At 61.1% G+C, this 18,399-nt stretch overlaps 1 protein-coding gene across 1 annotated transcript; it reads left to right on the top strand.

Moving 5' to 3' along the window:
- The first annotated feature begins 11,825 nt into the window (after nucleotides 1-11,825).
- LOC119958831 (maestro heat-like repeat-containing protein family member 1) lies at nucleotides 11,826-17,792 on the top strand. Its single transcript, XM_038787334.1, has 2 exons — nucleotides 11,826-11,961; nucleotides 12,825-17,792. Exon 2 carries the CDS (start codon nucleotides 12,844-12,846, stop codon nucleotides 17,758-17,760), a length of 4,917 nt encoding a protein of 1,638 aa, XP_038643262.1. The 5' UTR covers nucleotides 11,826-11,961; nucleotides 12,825-12,843; the 3' UTR covers nucleotides 17,761-17,792.
- Nucleotides 17,793-18,399: the final 607 nt, after the last annotated feature.

The following is an 18,399-nucleotide window of genomic DNA, read 5'->3' as shown; positions in this document are numbered from 1 at the left end:
CTCTGACAGTGCGGCACTCCCTCAGTACTGACCCTCTGACAGTGCAGCACTCCCTCAGTACTGACCCTCTGACAGTGCGGCACTCCCTCAGTACTGACCCTCTGACAGTGCGGCACTCCCTCAGTACTGACCATCTGACAGTGCAGCACACCCTCAGTACTGACCCTCTGACAGTGCAGTACTCCCTCAGTACTGACCCTCTGACAGTGCGGCACTCCCTCAGTACTGACCCTCTGACAGTGCAGCTCTCCCTCAGTACTGACCCTCTGACAGTGCGCCACTCCATCAGTACTGACCCTCTGACAGTGCAGCACTCCCTCAGTACTGACCCTCTGACAGTGCGGCACTCCCTCAGTACTGACCCTCTGACAGTGCAGCACTCCCTCAGTACTGACCCTCTGACAGTGCGGCACTCCCTCAGTACTGACCCTCTGACAGTGCGGCACTCTCTCAGTACTGACCCACTGGCAGTGCAGCACTCCCTCAGTACTGACCCTCTGACAGTGCAGCTCTCCCTCAGTACTGACCTTCTGACAGTGCAGCACTCCCTCAGTACTGACCCTCTGACAGTGCGGCACTCCCTCAGTACTGACCATCTGACAGTGCAGCACACCCTCAATACTGACTCTCTGACAGTGCGGCACTCCCTCAGTACTGACCCTCTGACAGTGCAGTACTCCCTCAGTACTGACCCTCTGACAGTGCGGCACTCCCTCAGGACTGACCCTCTGACAGTGCAGCTCTCCCTCAGTACTGACCCTCTGACAGTGCGGCACTCCCTCAGTACTGACCCTCTGACAGTGCAGCACTCCCTCAGTACTGACCCTCTGACAGTGCGGCACTCCCTCAGTACTGACCCTCTGACAGTGCGGCACTCCCTCAGTACTGACCGTCTGACAGTGCAGCACTCCCTCAGTACTGACCCTCTGACAGTGCGGCACTCCCTCAGTACTGACCCTCTGACAGTGCAGCGCTCCCTCAGTACTGACCCTCTGACAGTGCAGCGCTCCCTCAGTACTGACCCTCTGACAGTGCAGCACTCCCTCAGTACTGACCCTCTGACAGTGCAGCACTCCCTCAGTACTGACCCTCTGACAGTGCAGCGCTCCCTCAGTACTGACCCTCTGACAGTGCTGCACTCCCTCAGTACTGACTCTCTGACAGTGCGGCGCTCCCTCAGTACTGACCCTCTGACAGTGCAGCACTCCCTCAGTACTGACCCTCTGACAGTGCAGCACTCCCTCAGTACTGACCCTCTGACAGTGCAGCACTCCCTCAGTACTGACCCTCTGACAGTGCAGCACTCCCTCAGTACTGACCCTCTGACAGTGCGGCACTCCCTCAGTACTGACTCTGTGACAGTGCAGCGCTCCCTCAGTACTGACCCTCCTTTAAGGAGGGGCAATTCTTGCCTCAGTGGGGGGGCGGCAGTTCAGAGGAGGTTCGCTGGGCCGATCCCCGGGAGGAAAGGGGTTTGTCCGATGGGGAAATGTTGAGTAGGCCGGGGCCTGTACCCGTTGGGAGTTTATAAGAACGAGAGGTGGATCTTATTGACGTGTATCAGATTCTGAGGGGAGGGGGGTTTGACAGGGTGGGGGCGGAGAGCATGTTTCCCCGTTCGTGGGGGGGGCGGGGGGTCCTATTAAAGGGGGGGGGGAGGTTACAGTTTGAGAATAAGAGGGTCTCCCATTGGTGACGGAGTTGAGGAGGGATGCCGTCTCCCTGAGGGTTGTCAGCCAGCGACCACCTCCAGAGAGCAGTGAGGGGAGCCGCGGGTGATTAACCATATTCAAGGCCTAGTTCGAGAGGGTTCTGATTGACGAGGGGGTGGTGGGGTGGGGGTGGTGGAGGGTGACGGGGGGAAGGATTTGATTTAATTCAATTTATTGTCACATGTACCGCAGCACCGTGAAAAGCATTTTTCCGAGGGTACGTACACAAAAAAAGGAATAATCGGCAGGGTACATCGACAAATGAAACTTGCTTATTGTCACGAGTAGGCTTCAAATGAAGATACTGTGAAAAGCCCCTAGTCGCCACATTCCGGCCCCTGTTCGGGGAGGCCGGTACGGGAATAGAACCCGCGCTGCTGGCCTGCCTGGGTCTGCTTTCAAAGCCAGCGATTTAGCGCAGTGTGCTAAACCAGCCCCCGGTGGCCTGGTACATCGACAAACACTGACTGGTCACGGTGTGGAACAAGGTTTTGGGGGGGGGGGGGGGGGGGGCAAACAAAGCAAACGCGTGAGCAAGAGAATGTGGCGACGAGGTCACGCGATGATGCAGCCGCGGACCGACCCGGACTTGGCACCCGCTCCGCACCCGCGCGACGTCGTGGAGACGGGCCGCCATATTGGTCGAGGTATGGAGGTTTGGGGGTAGGGGAGGGAGGGGGCGGTTGCAGGAGGGGCTGGAGGGGGGGGGGGGTGGGTGGAAGGAATGGGTCTGTCCAGATCATCGCGAGCCAGGCATTATCCTCCCGAGAAGACGTTTGCGATGGCTGGGGAGGGGGGGGGGTTTCTGGGATTAGGGCGGGGGGGTGGGAGTGGGCTGAGGTTAGGGTGCTCTTTCGGAGGGCGGGTGCAGACTCGATGGGCCGAAGGGCCTGCTTCGACGCTGCAGGGAATTAATCCTGCGGGTGCGATGGTTCAAACGGCAGCCCCTGCAGTGCGTGGGCTCCGCCAGCAGATGGTGGTGTTGCCTTGATAGTGACGAGCCGAGCACGGAATCGCTTGCTGGGCCTCCCGTTGGTCAGGAGCCGGGGAGGAAGGGTGGGGGGGGGGGGGGGGGGGTTTCAGGGGGGGGGAAGGTTGCGAGGGGAGTGAGAGGCCCGTCTCAAGCTGCGCCCCACGCCGGGGACGCGCTCCGGACGCCCACTCCTCTGGCGGAGGCAGCAGCCATTTCGCGCACAGAAAGATCCCACGCGCGAGTGGGAGGGAGGCGGGCAGCGACCACTTTCTTTGTGACTTTAACCTCGCCTCCCCCATCCATCCGGCTCCACCGAGCGCCGTTCTCCCTGCTGCGGATATCGCCCACCGCTACCTCACAGCGCCAGGGTCCCAGGTTCGATTCCCCGCTGGGTCCCTGTCTGTGTGGAGTCTGCATGTTCTCCCCGTGTCTGCGTGGGTTTCCTCCGGGTGCTCCGGTTTCCTCCCACAGCCCAAAGATGTGCCGGTTAAGGTGGATTGGCTGTGCTAAATTGCCCCTTAGCATCCAAAGATGTGCAGGTTAGGTGGATTGGCCGTGCTAAATTGTCCCTTAGTGTCCAAAGATGTACAGGTTAGATGGATTGGCCGTGCTAAATTGTCCCTTAGTGTCCAAAGATGTGCAGGTTAGGTGGATTGGCCGTGCTAAATTGCCCCTTAGTGTCCAAACATTGATGATGTACCAGTTGTGTCGTATTATTTGTAAAGCTGGAAAAACTCGAATACAGATACAGATATCATAGAATTGACAGTGCAGAAGGAGGCCATCGAGTCTGCACCGGCTCATGGAAAGAGCACCCTACCCAAGGTCAACACCTCCACCCTCTCCCCATAACCCAGTAACCCCACCCAACACTAAGGGCAATTTTGGACACTAAGGGACAATTTAGCATGGCCAATCCACCCTAACCTGCACATCTTTGGACTGTGGGAGGAAACCGGAGCACCCGGAGGAAACCCACGCAGACATGGGGAGGACGTGCAGACTCCACACAGACAGTGACCCAAGCCGGGAATCGAACCTGGGACCCCGGAGCTGTGAAGCGATTGTGCTAACCACAATGCTACCGTGCTGCCGTATCTGACCATACAGCTGACTGGGCTCCTTCCCAGTTTGCTGGGGAAGGGAACCGGCTCTGTGTAAATTGGCTGCTTCGTTTTCTGGATCGCGACCGGGACTGGGCGGCTTTGGGACACTCCGATGCTGAGAAAGTTTACAGATGAATGCAGCCGCTTTCTATTCACAGGGTGTGGGGGTGGGGGGGGGGGGGCTGCCGGGGGGGATCCATCAGCCCCAAGCTGGCCTCAGGATGGGCCTCGAGCCATTCATTCTGCATTGAGAGGCTGGTGGATCTTTGCAATTCTCTGCGTGGGAGGTTCCGGAGAGCTCCCGAGACCCGGGTCCCCACCCCGTCAGAGTAATGGACGATGCGGAGCATCCCCTGCCGTGCCGTTCACTGGTGCCATTTAGCGCAGACATCCAGCGCGATGACACGGGGGGGGGCGGGGGGGAGGGGGAGTCACCGTCACACTCACTGGGAGCAATACCACGGGTGGACCGTCACACTCACTGGGAGCAATGCCACGGGGTCACCGTCACACTCACTGGGAGCAATGCCACGGGGTCACTGTCACACTCACTGGGAGCAATGCCACGGGGTCACCGTCACACTCACTGGGAGCAATGCCAGGGGTGGACCGCCACAATCACAGGGAGCAATGCCACGGGTTGACCGTCACACTCACTGGGAGCAATGCCACGGGTGGACCGTCACACTCACTGGGAGCAATGCCATGGGTGGACCACCACACTCACTGGGAGCAATGCCACGGGGTCACCGCCACAATCACTGGGAGCAATGCCATGGGTTGACCGCCACAATCACAGGGAGCAATGCCACGGGTGGACCGTCACACTCACTGGGAGCAATGCCACGGGGTCACCGTCACACTCACTGGGAGCAATGCCACGGGTGGACCGTCACACTCACTGGAGCAATGCCACGGGGTCACCGTCACACTCACTGGGAGCAATGCCACGGGGTCACCGTCACACTCACTGGGAGCAATGCCACGGGTGGACCGTCACACTCACTGGGAGCAATGCCACGGGTTGACCGTCACACTCACAGGGAGCAATGCCACGGGTTGACCGTCACACTCACTGGGAGCAATGCCATGGGTGGACCACCACACTCACTGGGAGCAATGCCACGGGGTCACCGCCACAATCACTGGGAGCAATGCCATGGGTTGACCGCCACAATCACAGGGAGCAATGCCACGGGTGGACCGTCACACTCACTGGGAGCAATGCCACGGGGTCACCGTCACACTCACTGGGAGCAATGCCACGGGTGGACCGTCACACTCACTGGGAGCAATGCCACGGGGTCACCGTCACACTCACTGGGAGCAATGCCACGGGGTCACCGTCACACTCACTGGGAGCAATGCCACGGGTGGACCGTCACACTCACTGGGAGCAATGCCACGGGTTGACCGTCACACTCACAGGGAGCAATGCCACGGGTTGACCGTCACCCTCACTGGGAGCAATACCACGGGTGGACCACCACACTGACTGGGAGCAATGCCACGGGGTCACCGTCACACTCACTGGGAGCAATGCCACGGGTGGACCGTCACACTCACAGGGAGCAATGCCACGGGTTGACCGTCACACTCACAGGGAGCAATGCCACGGGTTGACCGTCACACTCACTGGGAGCAATGCCACGGGTTGACCGTCACACTCACTGGGAGCAATGCCACGGGTTGACCGTCACACTCACAGGGAGCAATGCCACGGGTTGACCGTCACACTCACTGGGAGCAATGCCACAGGGGCGCCGCCACACTCACTGGGAGCAATGCCAGGGGTGGAGCGTCACACTCACTGGGAGCAATGCCACGGGTGGACCGTCACACTGACTGGGAGCAATGCCAGGGGTGGACCGTCACACTCCCTGCGGGCAATGCCAGGGGTAAAAGGGCAGCACGGTAGCACAAATGGATAGCACTCTGGCTTCACAGCGCCAGGGTCCCAGGTTCGATTCCCGGCTGGGTCACTGTCTGTGCGGAGTCTGCAAATCCTCCCCGTGTGTGCGTGGGTTTCCTCCGGGTGCTCCGGTTTCCTCCCACAGTCCAAAGACGTACAGTTTAGGTGGATTGGCCGTGCTAAATTGTCCCTTAGTGTCCAAAACGGTTAGGAGGGGTTATTGGGTTAGGGGGATAGGGTGGAAGTGAGGGCTTAAGTGGGTCAGTGCAGACTCAATGGGCCAAATGGCCTCCTTCTGCACCTTATGTTCTATGTTAAACTGACACTCACTGGGAGCAATGCCAGAGATTTACTATCACACAGAGGGAGCAATGCCACGGGGCGGGTGGGGGCGGGGGGGGGGGGGGGGGAGAACCTCCAATCACTAGGAGCAATTCCATTGGCACACTGCCAAACAAACTATGAGCAATACCACGGGTTAACCACCACACTCACTGGGAGCAATGCCACGGGTTGACCGTCACACTCACTGGGAGCACTGCCACGGGTGGACCGTCACACTCACTGGGATCAATGCCACGGGTGAACCGTCACACACTCACTGCGAGCAATGCCACGGGTGAATCGCCACACTAACTGGGAGCAATGCCACGGGTGAACCGTCACACTCACTGCGAGCAATGCCACGGGTGAATCGCCACACTAACTGGGAGCAATGCCACGGGTGGACCGCCACACTAACTGGGAGCAATGCCACGGGTGGACCGTCACACTCACTGGGAGCAATGCCACGGGTGGACCGTCACACTCACTGGGAGCAATGCCACGGGTGAATCACCACACTAACTGGGAGCATTGCCACGGGTGGACCGTCACACTCACTGGGAGCAATGCCACGGGTGGACCGCCACACTCACTGGGAGCAATGCCACGGGTGGACAGTCACACTCACTGGGAGCAATGCCAGGGGTGAATCATCGCATTCCCACTCATAAGTGGGAATATTGGGTAACACGGTAGCACAGTGTTTAGCACCGTTGCTTCACAGCGCCAGGGACCCGGGTTCGATTCCCGGGCTTAGTTCACCGTCTGCGCGTTCGCCCTCCCCCCCGTGTCTGCGTGGGTTCCCTCCGGGCGCTCCGGGTTCCTCTCACAAGTCCCGAAAGACGTGCTTGTTGGGTAAATTGGACATTCTGAATTCTCCCTCTGTGTACCCGAACAGGCGCCGGAATGTGGCGACTAGGGGATTTTCACAGTAACTTCATTGCGGCGTTGATGTGAGCCCACTTGTGGCACTAATAAAGATTATTATCAGTAAAGATCATTTTCTCAGACCTCCCTCCCCCACTCGTCCCACAACGCTCAGCCCGAGAGCCCCATTGCGAGGTCAGCAGATTCTCCCTCTCCCCTCTGTCTTGACCCCCCTCGTGGTTCTAAACACCTTGGTAAAATCTTCCCTCGGTCTCCACTCTGAGGGGAGCGGTCCCGACCCCCTCCAATCCACCCTCACAGCTGAAGTTTCTCATCCCTGGAACCCTTCTTGTGAACCTCTTCCGCGCTCCCTCCAACGCGGACACATCCTTCCCACAGTGTGGCGTCCAGAACTGCGCCCAATACTCTAGTTGCTGCTGAAGTAGTGTCTTGTACGGATTGAACATATCCGCCCTGGCCTGTTACTTGATGCCTCGATCAATAAAGCCCAGAATATTCTTCATTAAACTCCCTCTGCCCCGGTTCTACCATCAATGGTTTATTCACCCTTCCGCCCAGATCCCTCTGCACATCGCCTGGGTCAGGTTACCTCTTTCTGTTTATCCTGTCCCTCCGCTTTCTGGCTGATGGAGCCAGCTCGTATTTCAAACGTAGCCTCCTCTCTCAAGTTCTGAGGAGGCTCCCCTGCCCTCGTGCGAAGGTGAGGGAGGAAACGGAGCGATGGAGGAGGTCTCCTGAAAAAGGCCTTGCTGCAGGACCTCTCTCGACTGAACTCCGAAACATCAGGAGGGCTGGGTGGTGGCGGGACGGGACTACGAGCGGCGGAGAGCCTTAGAGCAGACGGCCGAGCTCTTGCGCCTGTTCCTGGGGAGGGATCCCCGGCCGAGCGGAGGGAAGTCTCTGTGGAGCGTCTGAGGGCTCTGAAGGAGGAGAGCCGGGGCGAGGGCGAGGGGGGCAGCCGACTGCAAACGTGCTGGGCCTTGGCCCGGGGTTATCTCGGAGCGCATGTCCCGGTACCAGCTGAGGGGCCTCCTCGCCACCCTGTGCCAGGGGCTGACCGACGCCCACCCCGCCTGCGCCAGCACCGCGGCCGCCGTCCTCCACGCCGTGCTCGGCCGCCGGGGGCAGGATCTTCAGGACGAGGTGGCCGAGCTGCTGGGGGGTCTGTGCCCCCGGCTGGGGGTGGAGCCTGCCCAGCCGGCCGCCATGCGCGGCCTCTCCATCCTGGCCTGGCACCAAGTGGGGGCCGCGAGAGTGAGAGAGAGTGTGAGAATGAGAGAGTGAGAGAGTGAGAGAGGGAGTGAGTGAGAGAGAGTGTGAGAGTGAGAGAGAGTGAGAGAGAGAGAGACAGAGTGAGAGTGAGAGAGAGAGAGAGGTGAGAGAGTGAGAGAGAGTGAGAGAGAGTGTGAGAGTGAGAGAGAGAGTGAGAGAGAGTGTGAGTGAGAGTGAGAGAGAGTGAGAGAGAGAGTGAGTGAGAGAGAGAGTGAGTGAGAGTGAGAGAGAGTGTGAGAGTGAGTGAGAGAGGGAGTGAGTGAGAGAGAGTGAGTGAGAGTGAGAGAGAGAGGGAGTGAGTGAGAGTGAGAGAGAGAGAGAGTGTGAGAGTGAGAGAGAGAGTGAGAGAGAGTGTGAGTGAGAGTGAGAGAGAGTGAGTGAGAGAGGGAGTGAGTGAGAGAGGGAGTGAGTGAGAGAGAGAGTGAGTGAGAGTGAGAGTGAGAGAGAGTGTGAGTGTGAGAGAGAGAGTGAGAGAGAGTGTGAGTGAGAGTGAGAGAGAGTGAGTGAGAGAGGGAGTGAGTGAGAGAGGGAGTGAGTGAGAGAGAGAGTGAGTGAGAGTGAGAGTGAGAGAGAGTGAGAGAGAGTGAGTGAGAGTGAGAGAGAGAGTGAGAGAGCATGAGAGAGTGAGAGAGAGATGAGTGAGAGAGAGAGCGTGTGAGAGTGGGAGAGTGTGAGAGTGGGAGAGTGTGAGAGAGAGAGAGAGTGTGAGAGTGGGAGAGTGTGAGAAAGAGAGAGGGAGTCAGTGAGGGAGAGAGTGAGTGTGCGAGAGAGTAAGAGTGTGTGAGAGAGAGTGAGAGAGAGAGAGAGAGAGTGTGAGAGTGAGAGAGAGAGTGAGAGAGTGTGAGAGAGTGAGAGAGTGAGAGTGAGAGTGTGAGAGAGTGTGGGTGTGAGAGAGAGAGAGAGAGTGAGTGTGTAAGAGAGAGTGAGAGTGTGAGATAGAGAGAGTGCGAGAGAGTGAGAGTGAGAGTGTGAGAGAGTGTGTGTGTGTGAGAGAGTGAGAGAGAGTGAGTGTGCGAGAGAGTGCGAGAGTGTGTGTGAGAGAGTGAGAGAGAGAGGGAGAGAGAGAGGGAGAGTGTGAGAGAGTGTGAGAGAGAGTGTGTGAGAGAGAGTGTGAGAGAGAGTGTGAGAGTGTGTGAGAGAGAGAGTATGAGAGAGAGTGTGAGAGAGAGTGTGAGAGTGTGTGAGAGAGAGAGTATGAGAGAGTGTGAGAGAGAGTGTGAGAGTGTGTGAGAGAGAGTGAGAGGGAGAAAGTATGAGAGTGAGAGAGAGAGTGAGAGAGAGAGAGAGGGAGAAAGTATGAGAGTGGGAGAGAGATTGAGCGAGAGTGGGAGAGAGAGTGTGAGAGAGTGAGCGAGAGTGTGAGAGTGAGTGTGAGAGAGAGTGTGAGAGAGAGTGTGAGAGAGAGTGAGAGAGAGACAGAGAGTGAGTGTGTGAGAGAGAGTGAGTGTGAGAGAGAGTGTGAGAGAAAGAATGAGTGAGAGAGAGAGTGTGAGAGAGAGAGTGAGAGAGTGTGAGAGAGAGTGAGAGAGTGTGAGAGAGAGAGCGTGTGTGAGAGAGAGTGTGAGAGTGAGTGAGGGTCAGAGTGTGAGAGAGAGTGTGAGAGAGTGAGAGTGTGAGAGAAGGAATGAATGAGAGAGAGTGTGAGAGAGAGAGTGAGAGAGTGAGAGGGAGAAAGTGTGAGATTGAGAGAGAGAGTGAGAGTGTGAGGGAGTGTGAGAGAGTGAGAGGGAGTGAGTGAGAGAGAGTGTGTGAGAGTGAGAGAGTGAGAGAAAGTGTGAAAATGAGAGAGAGAGTGAGAGAGAAAGAATGAGTGAGAGAGAGTGAGAGTGTGAGAGAGTGTGAGAGAGTGAGAGTGTGAGAGAGTGAGAGAGAGAGTGATAGAAAGAGTGGGAGTGAGTGAGAGAGAGGCAGAGAGTGAGTGGGAGAGGGAGAGTGAGAGGGAGAAAGTGTGAGGGAGTGAGGGAGAGAAAGAGAGTGTGTGAGAGAGAGAGTGTGAGAGAGAGTGAGAGAGAGCGAGAGAGAGAGTGAGAGAGAGAAAGGGCGAGAGAGTGAGAGTGTGAGTGTGAGAGAGAGAGAGTGTGAGAGAGTGAGAGTGAGAGAAATTGAGAGAGGGAGTGAGAGAGAGTGAGAGTGAGTGTGAGAGAGAGAGTGAGAGTGAGTGAGAGAGAGGCAGAGAGTGAGAGAGGGAGAGTGAGAGGGAGAAAGTGTGAGGGAGATAAAGAGAGTGTGTGAGAGAGAGAGTGTGAGAGAGAGTGAGAGAGAGAGTGAGAGAGAGAGAGGGCGAGGGAGTGAAAGTGAGAGTGTGAGAGAGAGTGTGAGAGAGTGAGAGTGAGAGAGATTGAGAGAGGGAGTGAGAGAAAAAATGAGTGAGAGAGATAATGTGAGAGTGAGTGAGAATCAGAGAGTGTGAGAGAGTGTGAGAGAGAGAGTGAGAGAGAGAATGAGTGAGAGTGTGAGAGAGAGTGTGAGAGAGAGAGAGAGAGAGAGTGAGTGAGTGAGAGAGAGTGAGAGAGTGTGAGAGAGTGAGAGAGAGAGAGTGTGAGAGAGAGTGAGAGAGTGTGAGAGAGAGTGAGAGAGAATGTGAGAGAGAGTGAGAGAGAATGAGTGAGAGTGTGAGAGAGTGAGAGTGTGAGAGAGAGAGAGTGTGAGAGAGTGTGAGAGAGAGTGAGAGAGTGTGAGAGAGAGTGAGAGAGTGTGAGAGAGAGTGAGAGAGAGAGAGTGTGAGAGAGTGAGAGAGTGTGAGAGAGAGTGTGAGTGAGTGAGAGTGAGAGTGTGAGAGAGAGTGTGAGAGTGTGTGAGAGAGTGAGAGTGTGAGAGAGAGAGTGAGAGTGAGTGTGAGAGAGTGTGAGAGAGAGTGAGAGAAAGAATGAGTGAGTGAGAGAGTTTGAGAGAGAATGAGTGAGAGAGAGTGTGAGAGAGTGAGAGTGTGAGAGAGTGAGAGTGAGAGAGGGAGTGAGTGAGAGTGGATGAGAGAGAGTGTGAGAGTGAGTGTGAGAGAGAGTGAGAGGGAGCGAGAGTGCGAGAGAGAGTGTCAGAGAGAGTGAGAGAGGCAGAGAGTGAGAGAGAGAGTGAGAGAGAGGCAGAGAGTGTGAGCGAGAGAGGGAGAGGGAGATAGTGAGAGAGTGCGATAGAGTGGGAGAGAGTGAGAGGGAGAAAGTGAGAGAAAGAGTGTGTGAGAGTGAGAGAGAGAGAGAGTGAGAGAGTGAAATGAAAAAATGAAAATCGCTTATTGTCACGAGTAGGTTTCAATGAAGTTACTGTGAAAAGCCCCTAGTCGCCAAATTCTGGCGCCTGTCCAGGGAGGCTGGTAGTGAGTGAGAGGGAGAGAGTGAGAGAGTTTGTGAGTGAGACTCCCCCCCCCCCCCCACACACAGCCCCCCCTCCCCTCCCCCCCCACCTCCCCCCCCCCCCCCCCCACAGGTGGAAGTTGCCGTCACAATGGGGGCCGGACGCTGAGCAACACAGAACGACAATGGGCCGAGTGGAGGGGAGGGGGAGGGGGAGGGGGTCTAACAAAGCGGGCGGGGAGGGGGAGGGGGAGGGGAGGGGGTCTAACAAAGTGGGCGGGGGGGGAGGGGGAGGGGAGGGGAGGGGTCTAACAAAGCGGGCGGGGGGGGGAGGGGGAGGGGAGTGAGGGAGCCGCTGGCAGACCACCCCTGGCATTGCTCGGAGGAGGAGGGAGCAGCGCTGAGCGAGCCGGAGCTGTATTATTCTGCTGCCCAGGACCCCGGTCACAATGGGGATGGAACCGACCCTGAGGGCAGCTCCGGGCTGGTCAGTACCCCCCCCCCCCACATCCCGGCCATCCCCACCCCCCGCACCCCCCCCCAGCCCCAGCCACACCCATCCCCACCCCATCCCCACCCCCACCCCCCCATTCACCCGCGTGTAGTCACTGTTATAATAGGGGAAGCGCGACAGCCCACGTGCGCACAGCAGGATCCCAGCAATGTGGGTACTGACCCGGATAATCCGTTTCCGAGGCGTTGGTAGAGCAGGAGGCCATTCAGCCCCTCGAGTCTGACCCAAGAAAAATAACGGGATGCCGAGATACCGTGGCATTGCTCCCAGTGAGTGTGACGGTGACCCCGTGGCATTGCTCCCAGTGAGTGTGACGGTAACCCCGTGGCATTGCTCCCAGTGAGTGTGATTGTAACCCCGTGGCATTGCTCCCAGTGAGTGTGACGGTAACCCCGTGGCATTGCTCCCAGTGAGTGTGACGGTTCACCCGTGGCATTGCTCCCAGTGAGTGTGACGGCCCACCCGTGGCATTGCTCCCAGTGAGTGTGGTGGCGCCCCCGTGGCATTGCTCCCAGTGAGTGTGACGGTCCACCCGTGGCATTGCTCCCAGTGAGTGTGACGGTTCACCCGTGGCATTGCTCCCAGTGAGTGTGACGGTCCACCCGTGGCATTGCTCCCAGTGAGTGTGGCGGTCCACCCGTGGCATTGCTCCCAGTGAGTGTGACGGTCCACCCGTGGCATTGCTCCCAGTGAGTGTGGTGGCGCCCCCGTGGCATTGCTCCCAGTATGTTTGCCCGCGCCCCTCTGTCATTGCTCCCAGTTAGACGGATTGTGCGGTGTTGGTGTTTGGTAAACCTTCGCCTCCCCAGCGGTAACCGTAGCTCCTTTACTTGCAGGTGGAGCTGACTGGTTGGAATGGAGGCTGATTGCAGCGGACTGTACCTCGGCGCCCTGATCACCGCCGCGTCGGACACGGACAAGGCCGTGCGGGAACAGGTGGTGGAGTCGTTGTGCATCTCGGGACGGCTGCGCCCTGCCCTGGTGCTGAGGAGCTGCCACGCCTGCCTGAGCAGCGGGACCCGGGCGACGGACGGGCACCGCCTGACCCTCCTACGGGGCATGGCGCTGATCGTGGGCGAGGCGGTGGAGCGGATCGAGCAGACGCTGGCGCGGGAGGTTACCGCGGTGACGGTGGCGGAGCTCCTGACCCCTGCGGACAAGGCCGGCCTCCCCCGTCAGGAGGCAGCGGGCCAGCTGCTGGTGGCCCTGGGACGAGGCTTTGTCGACGACGTCCTGGAGCAGATACTGGAGGAGGTCAAACCGGGCGTCTTCCCTCATCCAATGGTCCTCAGGACCCTGGGCAACCTCGCCAGAAGCAACGTGGAGTCCTGGGCGCCACATCTTCCGCACGTCCTAACGGTGCTGCTGCCAGTCTTTGGCCTGGTGAAGGACAACGGCCACATCTGTGCTCTTACTTCAGCCTTGGGCCTATTCAGCGAGAGCGTCCTCGAGTACCTCAGGCCTTCGGACAAGGCCCCAGAGCCCACGCTGGTCAACCTGGAGAGTTTCTCCAGGGATATCTACGCACTCTACAAGAACCGACTCTCCAAATGGCTGCAGGAGAAGGATGGGAAGGTCAGGGCGGCCATCTTGGAGGCGCTGGGTCACATGGTGCCGCTCCTGCCCCGCGATAGGCTGGAGGAGGAGCTGCCCCGCCTGCTGCCCCAGCTCCTCTCCCTGTACGCCAGGCCGCCCGGGGGTCTGCCCGTCACCCGCTGCCTCCTCTCCGTGCTGGGGGCCTCGGTGGGGACGGGCTCCTGGGGCCTGAGGGGGCAGGCGGACAAGCTCCTGGCCGCCCTGCACGGCCAGCTCTGCGCCCCCCTGGCCCCTGGTGACCAGCCGGGCCTGAGTCACCGCGAGGGGGTCCTGGCCTGCTTCGCCCTGCTGGCCCGTGAGTGGCCGCAGCCCGTGGCCCGGTTCGTCCTGGGCCAGATGGCCGGCGACAGCGACGGGCGCCAGCGGCTGCCGAACCTCACGGTCCTGGCGCGTCTCGTTGACACGGTCCCATCGGAGCTGCGGGGCAGGAAAGACCAGATGGTGACCGCTGTTCAGGCAATCCTCCTGGACGACTGTGTCGCTGTGAAGCGGGCGGCCCTCAAGGCCATCAGCAGCCTGACCAATCACGGTTACCTGGGGGCGCCGGAGGGCGCGGCACTGGTGGAGTACATCGTCGGCCTCTGCGCCGCCCCCGGTGAGGAGGGGACGGGGAGGGCCCGGGGCACCGGCGAGGCGAGCGAGGAGACCCCGGCTGAGGAGTTGAGGGCCATGGCGGAGACCCTGATGGAGGAGCTGGCCGGGGCGGAAGCCACCGACAGCCTGGTGTGGCCGGCACTGCTGCGGTTCGTCACCCCGGTGGCCTACACCCAGGCCTTGCCCGTCCTGTGCCGGAGCCTGGAGAAGGCGGCCCGGCGCCGACAGGAATCCGGGACGCTCCGTCACCACGGCGACGCCGGGCCCGGCCTCCCCTCCCCTCAGGCCCTCCTGGCCCGCCTGCTGACCGTCTCGACGGCCCCCGACCCCGCCCAGGGAAGGTGCCCGGCTGCCCTGAGGCTCCTCCTGGCCCTCGGGCCTACAGTCCGCCCCTCGGTCGAGGGCCTGTGGGAGAAAGAGATCCCCGAGCTCCTCCGGCAGCTGGAAGGGGATCCGGGGAGCGGGCTGCCTCAGGAATGCTGGGACGAGAGGCTGCTGCTCTTCCTATCCCGGAGCCTGGAGGCCGTGGCGGACGAGGAATGGAGCAGGGAGCTGGCCGACCAGATGCTGCAGCAAGGCAGCCAATTGGCCGGCTGCCCCCGGGAGCGGGGCTTCCTCTTCCAGTGCAGGGGCCTGACACTGAAGCAGACCGGGAGCAGAGAGGCGGTGAGGGCCCAGCTCCAGGAGATGCTGCGGAGCGCCCAGTACCGCCAGGCCCCGGAGCGCCAAGGCCTGGCCCTCGGGATCGGGCTGTGCGCTGCCCGCCACTTGGACGACGCCCTCTCGGAGCTGGAGGACTTCGCCAGGAGTCACCTGACCCAGAGCGGCGAGACGCTCGCCAACCTGGTGAAGGGGAAGCCGGGCAACGAGGAGGCTGAGGCGGTCAGGAGCGGGATCCTCCTGTGCTACGGGCATGTGGCGCGGCTAGCGCCGGCCGCGTGGCTCCAGCCCGGCTTCGGAGCCGACATCCTGGCTCTGGTGCTCCTCCTATACCAGAGCGGGCTCCCGGCGTCAAGGGGCAGAGCAAGATACCCACCCACCCTCAAGCTGAGCCTGGCTGAGGCTGTGACGCTGACGGCTCGCACCATCCTGGACAACGTGCCCAGGCTCTCCCGCCACTGCCCCGCCAAGGAGGACCTGTTGAGCTGCCTGGGGGAGATAATCAGTGGCGAGCCCAGGGAGCTGACAGACAGCCCCCTCCGAGAGTCTGCCATGGCTGCCTGCGCCTACCTGATCCAACTGGAGCCAGCATCCAGCGAGGACTTCACCTTTCAGCTCCTGAGCTGCTGCGTGGACAGTGTGATTGGCCTGGGGCCCGTGGGGAGCGGGGCGGTGGAGGAAGAGAGCCAGACACAGCAGGCCTCAGCCTGCCTCCTGGGCCTCCTGAAGCAGGCCTTGCTGCAGGACCTCTCCCCCACTGGGCTCCGATCCATCTTCAAAGCCCTGGAGGGCTGGGTGGTGTCGGGACGGGACTACGAGCGGCGGAGAGCCTTGGAGCAGGCGGCCGAGCTCTTGCGCCTGTTCCTGGGGAGCCTCAGCGTGCAGACGGTGGTGAACCGTTACAACCTGGAGGAGGTGGTGGGCCGGCTGGTCCCACGGTGCGCGGACCCCTCCCCGGCCGTTCGCCGCCTGGCCCTCGACTGCCTGTGCGTCCTCTTCTACATCCAGCTGCGCTACGAGGGATCCCCGGCCGAGCGGAGGGAAGTCTCTGTGGAGCGTCTGAGGGCTCTGAAGGAGGAGAGCCGGGGCGAGGGCGAGGGGGGCAGCCGACTGCAAACGTGCTGGGCCTTGGCCCGGGTTATCTCGGAGCGCATGTCCCGGTACCAGCTGAGGGGCCTCCTCGCCACCCTGTGCCAGGGGCTGACCGACGCCCACCCCGCCTGCGCCAGCACCGCGGCCGCCGTCCTCCACGCCGTGCTCGGCCGCCGGGGGCAGGATCTTCAGGACGAGGTGGCCGAGCTGCTGGGGGGTCTGTGCCCCCGGCTGGGGGTGGAGCCTGCCCAGCCGGCCGCCATGCGCGGCCTCTCCATCCTGGCCTGGCACCACGCGGGGGCCGCCGTCTCCGCCCTCCTGGCGGGCGGCCCAGACCCCTGCCAGCGGGCCGGGAGCCTGGTGTGGGGGTGGCTGGGCGGCCGGCCCGTGCTGGGCCCACGGGTGGTGGGGCGGCTGCTGGACGAGCTGGACGGCGCCATCCAGTGGGCGGAGGGCAGCGGGGCGCCCCGGCCGGGGTCAGGGCAGCGGGCGCCCAGGCCCGTGGAGGCAGCCCGCGCCCTGAGGGAGATCCTATCCCATCCTGAGTCGGGCCCGGCCATCGACAGCCTCTACCCTCGGCTGCTGGGAACCCTGCTGGTCCTCTGCTCCTGTGCTGGGAAACCCCCCCAGCCCCACGGCCCCCCGGGACCCTCCACCAAGAGGGCATCGAGCATCGAGGCGGCGAGGCCTGAGGACTTTGATTTCCGCTCCTACGCTGCGGCCATGTTGAAGGAGCTGCTGGGCCGGAGGGCGGGGCTGGCAGGCTCCATGGAGAAGGCAGGGGGCTGGCAGCTGATGGCCGACCCGGATACCCTCCACGATGGGGTGGCCCTGCTGGCGGAGGCGATGGCGAGCAGCGCCCGCCCTCACCTACCCGCCCTGCTTGACTTCCTCTCCGCCTCGTTGAACCGTCACACAAGCCAGCGAGCAGCGGTGGCTGCGTTCTTCGGCGAGATGGTGAGGCGTCGGGTCCCCTTCGACCCTGGGCACATGGACATCCTGGTGAGCGGCCTTCTCCGCTGCCTGCTGGACAACTCCCCCACCACCCGCCTCCTGGTCGTCAAGGGTTTGGGCGACGTGGCCATGGGAGACCCGGCCACCATCCGGAGATACTCCACCAAGCTCCTGGCCGCCATTCTCACGGGGATGGAGCAGGTGGACGCTCCCCACCCTGACGTCACCCTGGAGGCTCTCTCGGGCCTCTCCAAGGTCCTGGCTCAGTTGGGGGAGATCCATGTCCGGGATATCCTGGTCAACCTGTGCCTGGCCGTCCGGCCCTTCTTCGAAGACAGATGCGCCCGGGTGCGATCTTCAGCCCTCGGCCTCTTCGGGGCCTTGTCCACGTTTGCGGTTGGGGAGTCGAAAGCGGTCCTCCTGGAGCAGGTCCACTCCACCCTGGTCGGCCTCCTTCTGTACCTCAACCACGGCAGCCCGGAGGTCTCGGAGGCCTCGCGCCGGGTGTTGGCACTGGTCGGGCCCTTCCTGGGCTCGGACAAACTGTGTGAGGCCTTTCAGGCTGGGTTCCAGCAAGGGCCCGGGCAAGGGTACTGGGACTTTGTGAGCGGGCTGACCGGGAACGTCGTGTGGGATCTTCCTGACCACACCCAGACCTACCTCAGCAGCAGCCTGCGCTTCTGCACAAACCCATCGCCAGGGATCCGGGCCAATGCCATCATCTTCACCGGGCACCTGTTGAAGAACATGCCCAAGGAGAGGAACCCGCTTTGGGAAGATGATGGTCACGCACACGGAACCATCACCTCGATGATCCGTGACCCGGACCCACGTGTCCGGATGACAGCGGCCAAAACGCTCTGTCTCTTTTCCTAGTTTCCCTGTCAGCCCAGGGGGGGGGGGGGGGGGGGATCGGAATCTCTCAATCGGGAGGCCGTCACCCGGGAACAACTCTTTGGTACAACCCAACCGCGCCCATCGACAGGGCCGCCTCCCATTGGCTGGAGCCTCTCCCCATCGACAGGGCCACCTCCCATTGGCTGGAGCCTCTCCCCATCAACAGGGCCACCTCCCATTGGCTGGAGCCTCTCCCCATCGACAGGGCCACCTCCCATTGGCTGGAGCCTCTCCCCATCGACAGGGCCACCTCCCATTGGCTGGAGCCTCTCCCCATCGACAGGGCCGCCTCCCATTGGCTGGAGCCTCTCCCCATTGACAGGGCCACCTCCCATTGGCTGGAGCCTCTCCCCATCGACAGGGCCACCTCCCATTGGCTGGAGCCTCTCCCCATCGACAGGGCCACCTCCCATTGGCTGGAGCCTCTCCGCATCGACAGGGCCACCTCCCATTGGCTGGAGCCTCTCCCCATCGACAGGGCCACCTCCCATTGGCTGGACCCTCTCCCCATTGACAGGGCCACCTCCCATTGGCTGGAGCCTCTCCCCATCGACAGGGCCGCCTCCCATTGGCTGGAGTCTCTCCCCATTGACAGGGCCACCTCCCATTGGCTGGAGC

Source organism: Scyliorhinus canicula, chromosome 31, assembly GCF_902713615.1.
Source record: "Scyliorhinus canicula chromosome 31, sScyCan1.1, whole genome shotgun sequence".
In the NCBI taxonomy this organism is placed as follows: Eukaryota; Metazoa; Chordata; class Chondrichthyes; order Carcharhiniformes; family Scyliorhinidae; genus Scyliorhinus; species Scyliorhinus canicula.
The sequence above is the reverse complement of the archived record's forward strand: the minus strand, read 5'-3'. Positions and strand labels throughout refer to the sequence as shown.

Coding starts and splice junctions, on each gene's coding strand:
- LOC119958831 (XM_038787334.1), top strand. CDS start 12,844: ATGGAGGCTGATTGCAGCGGACTGTACCTCGGCGCCCTGATCACCGCC.